Source organism: Phocoena sinus, chromosome 4, assembly GCF_008692025.1.
Source record: "Phocoena sinus isolate mPhoSin1 chromosome 4, mPhoSin1.pri, whole genome shotgun sequence".
Taxonomy (NCBI): domain Eukaryota; kingdom Metazoa; phylum Chordata; class Mammalia; order Artiodactyla; family Phocoenidae; genus Phocoena; species Phocoena sinus.
In genome coordinates, this window is record NC_045766.1 from 21,648,191 (window position 1) to 21,657,588 (window position 9,398).

Genomic DNA, 9,398 nt, shown 5'->3' on the forward strand with positions numbered 1-9,398 from the left:
TGCTGGTAAATACTACACAATTTTTTGTCATGCTGCAACCTTTGTTTCCAATTTAGTGACTGCTGCTACGGAATCAGATAGCAACAACAACATTATTAGGTCTGTTTTTTTAAACTATGATGTGGTAGCAATGGAGGTTCCCAATTTTAAGCCCTTGGCAGCAAGATCCTCATCTGCACATTAGTACCTAAGTGTCGAGGGGTTAATAACCAGCACAAAAGATACTGCACTTCCGATTGTAGCATTTGGCAGAACTGAAAGGAAAGGAAGTTGTGCTACATGTTGAACGGATTGTGGGCAACAGAAAGAAGACACCAGGAGAAGATAAAACGTCACGTGAGGTCTTCAAAATCTTGAACATACCCTCCATCATAACCACCATGATCTGCCAGATGATCTTTCATGTAGCCTTTAATCCCCCTCCGGGAACCACACCTTTCTTCTTCCTTTTGGCTTTGCTTTGCTTTTCTTGCTTCGGTTTTTCACTGTAAAGTACAGTCAACGAACTGGTAATCTTTTTCAAGTCATCAATTTCCAGTGAAATACACACATCTCGAACTAAGGCTTCCAAAACACTGGTATAATATAGTGATTTTTCATATTGTGTAATTTTTTTAGTAACTTCCCAAACTCTGTGAAGGCATCCCTTGAAGATGGGTTCATAGCATCTCTTCCATAAACTGTATTATTAACACCAAAAGTTTCTTTCGCTAATTCGAGGTCTGACTCTTCCTGTAATTTCTTTAGCCGCAGTTTATCTGTCTGGTGTTAGCACTTTAGGTTCTTCAGGTTCTTCTAACCTCTTTTTAATTTCTTCTTGCCTTTTCTTCCGCTGCCGTTCTTTCTCTTTTATCTTCTCTGCTGTTTTTTTCCTTTCTGAAATTTTTACTTCTGGTTTTACTTCTGCTGCTGCTTTTTTTTCATCATCATCATCCCAGTTATCCTTGACGTCCTCGTCGTCACCTTCCCAGCGGTCCCTGCCGGCGGTGCCGCCGCCCCTCACCTTCCGCATCGGGTCTTCCACGGAGAACCTGTCCGCGTCCCAGGAGTCGGAGTCCCCCGCCGCTGCCACCGCCATCTCGAGCTGGGTGTAAGCGTGTCTGGCCCTTGTCTTTAAGTCCCCCTCCTCCTGCCCACCCCAGAAGAGCTGAAGATGAAGAAAGAATAAAAGAAGACCTCAGTCACAGGCCACAGCTGAGCTGGGGGAGGAGAGGCTTTGGATGGGAGAGAAGCTGAAGTGGGGATTTAACCAGAAGGACTTGCTTATGCGTGAATGTGAGTCTTGATTGTCAGGATGACTATTTCTATAGTTAAAGGGACCATAAGATCGCGGGGTCTGCAGGAACTCTTGTCAAGAGGTGGGGAAGGGAAATACAATAGAGCAGGTTTAAAGGCTGTGGTTAGAAAAAAAATAAGTTTTTGTTTCGTACCCCAGAGAGTTTGGCTGAGATTTCAGTTACAGGTACGTATGTGTATCCCCAACAAGACACGATCTCTTGGTAGGAAAGGATTTGTAGCCTGTGTCTCTGGCATCACCTTGTCGAGGATGGGGAGACCATGAAACGCCTAAGAAAACTGTGTTGATCAGGGGCTGGTGATTGGATCCGGCAAAACTCACAACCCAGATAACCTCCCTCTGTTTGGATACCCTGACCTCAGTGAAACAATATTTAACTTTTTTTTTCTTTTTTGCGGTACGTGGGCCTCTCACTGTTGTGGCCTCTCCCGTTGCGGAGCACAGGCTCCGGATGCGCAGGCTCAGCGGTCATGGCTCACGGGCCCAGCTGCTCCGCGGCATGTGGGATCTTCCCGGACCGGGGCACGAACCCGCGTCCCCTGCATCGGCAGGCGGACTCACAACCACTGCGCCACCAGGGAAGCCCAATATTTAACATTTTTAACTAGAAGAGCCTTTCCTATGGTGATGTGCATCCCAACTCTCCTAGTGCGGAATGAAATACGCAATTTTTTCAAACTTATCGACCCACAACATTCCTTTAATAAGTTCTCATAAAACAGCTGAGGAAGTTTAGAATAAATACTACGCATCACTGACCCAGCATCTGCCAGAGATGGCATCTCCAAGCCCCCAGCCCCTACCTATGGGACCCTCCTTTCTCCTGTCATTCAGTTATTCCAGAAACACTAGCGTGTGTAGTCTGTGGCAATGTACTAGGTGCTGGATATATAGCAGAGGATAAGGCAGACGCTACTATTTTCCTCTGGAGCTTATGCTCTCATGCGGGAGAGCGACCATGGGCATGAACAATGGGTGGGAATGGATACATAAGCAGTGAGGAAGCGGGAAGCTATAGAAGCCCTTGACAGGATGACCTGATCCAGTCGGGGGTGTGGGGGAAGGTGTCCCTGAAGAAAGGACGTTCAAACTGAGAACCGGAGGATGAATATAAGTGAAGAGAGAGAACTGGAGGGAAGAATTCCAGGCTGGAGCAGCAGCATGCACAGAAGCAAGAAAAAGCTTGGCTACTTTCTCAACCATCCTTAAATCCAGAGGCACCAGACACTCTGGAGGAAAAAAATACAGAAAAGGAAAACTGCACTTTAGACACTTCTTGAAAGTTAAAATATACATCAGCAATCTATTCTGCAGGAATCACTAAGAGTTTTCCATATTCCCCTTCCATGCAGAGTCTATTGACTTTACTTCCCAGCTCCTTTGCTGCCAGTCTGGGCATCTAATGTCTCCTTGGGTGAGGAGGCACTGATGGATGTGCCACAGTTTTCCTTTATTGCGTGGTTCAATTTATCATGATGCATTTTATAAATTAGTATTCTTAAATTCTCATCATATATCTGTATCTTTTGATTTATATAATACAGATTTGATTTATGGATCACTGCAGTAATTTATAGCTTAGATAACTAATTTGTTGACCCAGCACCAAAATGTATAAGTCACCTAGCACTTTTCTCCATGACACAGATGGGTCCTAAATGACTTGTGTGATTTATATTGGCAGGGAACTAATTCAGGGCATGGAAATCCCCAGCTTTCGATCACTCTGAGGATCATTCTTCTCCTCAAAGTCCTCAAAAGAGGATGGTCAAATGCCCCTGAACCCACACACCCCATACCCAGGAATTTACTCTAAGGAAAATAAGTAGCCTAGAAGGAAGGAATGGCTATGAGCATGCCTCTTATAGTGAAATTTAAATGGAATTTAAATTTAAATGGAAAGTGTTGGAAATAATATGTCCAGTAATAGGAATTATTTTGGCAAAGTATGAGTCCTCAACTAAATGTATATAATGTTAGGCTGTGAATAAAAATGATTCCCAGATTCAGTGGCCCTCAACGAGGGGTGATTTTACCTCCCAGGGAACTTTTGGCAAAGTGGAGACATTTTTGATTGTCACAACTAGGGGGTTGGGGGTCTACTGGAATCTAGTAATTGTGGAGTTCAGCGGTGCTGCTAAGCCACCCACAATGCACAGGACAGCTCCCCACAAACAAATCTGGCGCAAAATTTCAATAGTGCCAAGGCTGAGAAAACTTACCATAATACATGCAACATAAACAGGGTGTTTTACTGATATAAGAGAATGACCGGAACACAAAATTGTACCCGTGTTATAATTTCAGCTATAAAAACTGTAAATGCCTATGCACCAGGACCACAGAGGGACAAGATAAAAGGAAGGCAGATGTATTGTTACAAAAGGGAAACTATGGGCAATTATTTAAATTTTATTTTTGTGAATTAGTTTTTAAAGAAATAAAAATGGGAAAAGCACTTTATTACAAATTAATAATATTAGAGAGGAAAGAGTTACATGAGACGTGAGAGGAAGAGAAATAAAAAATGAAGAACTCAAACACAAAACAGCTGTTTTGGCAAATATTCTGATTGAAATTCAGAATCCTTAGTAGGGATATTTAAACCAAAACACAGCCCCTCACTATGAAATGACCCACTTTATTTCTGGTAATGCTCCTTCTGGGATAGTAATATAGCCACACCAGCTTTCTTGTGCTTAGTATTGGCACGGCATATATTTTCCTTCCTTTTACTTTAACCTCCTTGTGTCTTTGTATTTCAAGTGTTTATCTTTTAAACAGCATAGATTTAGGCCTTGCTTTCTTATCTGGTCTGAGAATCTCTTGCCTTTTAAGCAGCATATTTAGTCCATTTACATTTAATGTAATTCTTATTTTTTTACTTATCTACTCTGCTCTCCCTTCCTCTTTTCCTTCTTTCATTTGGGGTTAATCAAGCATTTTTCAGTTCTACATTCCATTCATCAGCTATTTAGTTATAACTCTTTTTGTTTATGTTTTGTGGTTTCTCTCATAATTAAAATATATATCCTTATCACATTCTGTCTTTACAATGAAGAAACTTACAAAGTGTAATTCTCTTTACACCCCCTCCTGACTTTGTACTCTTGTTGTTGTATATTTCACTTCTACATATATTTTAAATGCCACAATACATTTGTCATCATTTTTGCTTTAAACAGTCAGTTGGCTTTAAGTAACATAGAAAATAGAGGAAAAACAGTATGTGCTATTTATGATTTTCAGGGTTCTTCTTTCCTCCATAAAGATTCACATTTTCACCTGGTATCATTTCCCTTCCACATGAAACTTTCTTAGCATTTATTGTAGTGCAGCTCTGCTGGCAACAAATTTCCACAGGTTTTATCTGAAAATGGTTTGTTTCACCTTCTTTATTTTTTTAGCCAATTTTTCATTATAAAAGCTTTCAAACATACAGGAAAGTCGAAAAAATGTGTACCATGTATTCACTACCTAGATTCTACAATTGACATTTGATTATAATTGTTTTATTATATATCTACCATCTATCCAACTCTCTATCCATCATTTACCTTATTTTTTATGCAAGTAAGTTGCAGAAATCAGTAAACTTCACCCTAAATATTTTAGCATGTGTACCATAATTAAAGTGAATATTAATTTACTTTTTTCTTTTTAGGTAAACTTACATACAATGAAACTCACAAATCTTAAGTGTACCATTTCATGAATCTGACATGCATACACACATTCAACCCAAATCTCTTTAAAGATACATAATATAACTATCACCCAAGAAAATCCCCTCATGCCCCTTCCAGTTAAATCCCTGCCCTCTTCCCACTAAGGCAACGGTTGCTGATTTTTTCCACCATAGATTCAGTTCAGTACTTTAGTACTTCATACAAGTGAATTTGATAGCTAGTTAGCTAGCTAGATGGATATAGATAGATAGATATAGATATAGAAAATAAAGATTCACAGTATGCATTCTTTTTTGATGCTTATTCTGGATGAATTTAAGGATTCATCCATATTGTTCCATGTATCAATGATTTATTTATTTTATTTTTGAATAGTGATTAAGCATTTTTATGTGATTTCTATTTGTGTTCTCTGATTTTGTTCCTCTCCTGCTCCTTTCCTGCTTTCTTTTGGATTAATTTAATAATTTTTAGAATTCTTCTTTGGCTTTTCAACTATGTCTCTTTCAATCATATTTTTTAGTGGTTGTTGTAGGGATTATGATATACGTCCTTAATTTTTCAATCTACTTAAAGTTAGAATTGTACTATTCCACGTAAAAATGTAGAAACCTTGCAACAATACAGGGTAGGCCCTGCCTCTCGTTCCCTTTCCTATCTGATAAAACCACTGATACAGGAAACCCACAATCAGATCTTGCCCTGTGCTATCATCATGACATGATTTTTCCTTCTTACTTGGAAATTGATGGAATTAATAGGCTGGCTACTTTTTATTACTCTTAAGCAAAACTCATCAAAGATCTGTGTGCTCATTCCCAGGAGACTAACAAGGCAAAGGCAACACAAGAAAGGAGCATTTAGTGTTAGTGAAGTTCATGCAAGCCATCCTGCTTTGACAGGTGTCAAAGGAAGTGACCCAGGAAAGCAGTAAGGAGAGTGCCAACCCCTCCCAGCTTTGAGAGGTTGCCCAGGAGGGCTGGCAGAGTCTCAGAGTGAATAGCAGGCACCCACTCCCCTCCCCACCCTGAGGGCCAATTACAATGATAGCAAACCCTTACCAGCACTTACGGCATGCCAGGCACTGTCATAAGTACTTTAGCTCATTGATCCCACCCACAACCCTATGAGGTTGGTATAAATGTTAAGTATCTCTATTTTACAGATTAAAAAAATGTTTGTTCTCTACATCTGTGTCTCTATTTCTGCCCTGCAAACTGGTTCATCTGTACCATTTTTCTAGGTTCCACATATATGCATTAATATACGATATTGGGAGATTGGGATTGACATATATACACTAATATGTATAAAATGGATAACTAATAAAAACCTGCTGTATAAAAAAATAAATAAAATAAAATTCAAAAATTAAAAAAAAAAAAAAAGGAGACACAGAGATTAAGCGACTTGCCTGATGCCGCCCACTAGGAAGTGGCAGAGCTGAGATTTGAGCCCAGAGTCTCTGTTCTGAGGCCCTGGACCAACCAAGTAAGTGACCACCTGACAGCATGAATGAGAGCCAGTTATGACTTGACTCACTTGTATGTGTCTGTCCCTCTGCCTCCTAAATGGTCAGAATGTGTGATGTGGCCAGGAGAGGGGAGACCTCCTCTGAGAGTATGAAGACCCCCACTGAGAGGTACATGACTGGCAAACACCAGGGTGGAGCTTTTGCTCTTTAACAAGTGAGAGCAGGAAGTTAAAGGGATGAAAGGAATAGAGGGATTCCAGCTATGATCCAGAAGATTTGGAGTTGAGTTGGGGACGGAAGGAAGGTCTTACCAGGCCTACTGTAATCACCCCAGTGGGCGGGCTGACAGCTGTGTTCACCATGGCTGCCTCTATGGATTCTTTGGTGTTCTATTTAACTGAATTCCACCACTCACATTTACTGAGCATCCACTATGTATCGGAAACTGTATTATGTGTTATGAATAACGCCCAGGACATAGTCTCTATGGGGCTCAGAACCCAGGGGAAAGCAGACATAGAAAACAGTGACACTTGTTTGCAGTAGCAAAATTGGAAATAAACGAAATGTCCATGAATGGGGATTAGTAAGTATGGTACATCCATAGAGCAATACACAGCTGTAGAAAAGGAGAAGGATGCTTTCCATATACTGGTATGGAAAAGGCTCCATGATATATTAAATGAAAACAACAAGGTATAAAATACAGTATGTTGGGCTTCCCTGGTGGCGTAGTGGTTGAGAGTCCTCCTGCCGATGCAGGGGACATGGGTTTGTGCCCCAATCCGGGAAGATCCCATGTGCCGCGGAGCAGCTGGGCCTGTGAGCCATGGCCGCTGAGCCTGCGTGTCCGGAGCCTGTGCTCTGCAACGGGAGAGGCCACAACAGTGAGAGGCCCGCATACCGCAAAAAAAAAAAAAAAAAAGAAAAACAAAAAAAAACCAGTATGTTACCTTCCACATAAAAATGGAGGGAAATAAGAGTATATATTAATGTTTGCATATATCAACACAAAGACACTCTGGAAGGACACTCAGAAATCTAATAACAGCGGTTCCTGTGGTTGAGGTTGGAGGGTAGCGGTGCTGGGCAGGGGCTGAAAGTGGAAAAAGAGAGTTTCACTTGTTTTTATTTTATTTTATTTTACTTTATTTTGGAATTGAATGTTAGAACTGTTGAAAAAATTAAATTAAAAATAGATGTCATTACAGCCCATGAAAACGGTCTTAGTACTGCCTCCCCATATGAAGAACACTTTTTCTTTCTTCCTTTCCCATCAGCCCCAATGCTGGGTCCCTGGAAGATAACCGGTGGTGGGGAGACAAATAAGTAACAGGGAGCCTGCTCTTCCTCCTGCCGGGAGGGGTCAGAGAACCATCAATCTGACACCCCCTAGTGACCGTCACCCCGAAATGGCATGCCAGCTCTCTCAAAACCACTGCCGCATCTCTCTTCATTAACCTACTGTCCCTGTCAACAGCGTAAGGGGATGATTTCAAAGCAAACCCTCAGAGCCTTCCTGGACTCTCAAAGGCAACAGAGGACCCTGAAGGTCATGCTCAGCTAAATGTTTCGCTTCTTGCCTCTTTCCTCTTTAATTACAGCATAATTTGCATTTATATGATTTCATCCAGCCGTTCTGTGGGCAGTGTTGAGGATGATCGACACTCCATAACTTCCCATCATAGTTGGAGAGTCAGGAGGGTGGCCGCCGTTTCCGATAAAATCCTTTCCAGTTAAACAGTTCATTGGACATGTCACGGTTTGGGGTTCTTGTTATCATCAGATGTGCACGTCTCATGGATATTTCTTTACACCCATCATCGTAATAAGGTCTTACTACAGAGGATGCTTGGAGAATTATGCTCCTCCACTGAGTGACTGTGATGACACTGACTTGAAAATGGGCCTCCTTAGACTTGCATAAGAAGCAAACAATTCCCTTAACTGGATCATAGTTCTGGGCTTTACTTTCCCAGGTCTTGGGTCCAAATGGGATCAGATGCTCCATGTGATGAAACACACCAATGATAGTGACAAAATAATGTCAGACCACTAACAGGGTCCGTCTACTCAGGGCAAATGTGTCTGGAGATTTCTCCAATCAACACTCAAGCTGGAGGTCTCTGCTCTGGATAATGGCTCACCTGGCTGATGTGGTTCACACCTAGCCAGCATGGCTCACCTGGTCAGCTCATCTGGGTGAAAACACAAGCTCAACAAGTTTCTTTTAACATCCAAAATACCAGGAAGGAAATTCACCAACATACCAATGATAGTTATCTCCGGGTGGTTTAATTCCTAGTGCATCTTTTTTTTGCTGTACGCGGGCCTCTCACTGTTGTGGCCTCTCCCGTTGCGGAGCACAGGCTCTGGATGCGCAGGCTCAGCGGCCATGGCTCACGGGCCCAGCCACTCTGCGGCATGTGGGATCTTCCCAGACCGGGGCACGAACCCGTGTCCCCTGCATCGGCAGGCGGACGGACTCTCAACCACTGCGCCACCAGGGAAGCCCTCCTGGTGCATTTTTATTTTCTTCTTAATTCTCTTTTGTGCTTTCCAAGTTGTGGTTTTTTTTAACCATTCAGCACATTTTTTTTAATAATAAAATATTTTAAAGCAATACTTATAACTGTAAAATGGGAAAATGTACAAGTTGAAAATGTCATTTATTTACAACTGGTTCTATAGCCACAGCCTTGACAAAGAGAAAGGGAAATAAACACTGAGAGTCCCCTTCAGTATTGTCTGACTGGATCCTACACCTTTAGGGCCACCTAACAAGTCCATCTACACCAGTCCCCCGCTCCTCCCGACCAACAAAGGTAAACTTCACCTGCACCAGTGCCAGCCAGCAGCCACCCAGGACCAGCCCACTTTGTTCCAGAACCACTTCCATTCCTTCCACGTCCAGCCTGACTCCTGATTGTCGATTCAG

The 9,398-nt window shown here is 41.9% G+C and overlaps 1 protein-coding gene across 1 annotated transcript; it reads right to left on the bottom strand.

Annotated features, from left to right (window-relative positions):
* Nucleotides 1–225: 225 nt before the first annotated feature.
* On the bottom strand, nt 226–1,097 carry LOC116753278 (eukaryotic translation initiation factor 3 subunit J-like). The gene has a single exon (XM_032630873.1). It carries the CDS (start codon nt 1,076–1,078, stop codon nt 755–757), a length of 324 nt encoding a protein of 107 aa, XP_032486764.1. The 5' UTR covers nt 1,079–1,097; the 3' UTR covers nt 226–754.
* Nucleotides 1,098–9,398: the final 8,301 nt, after the last annotated feature.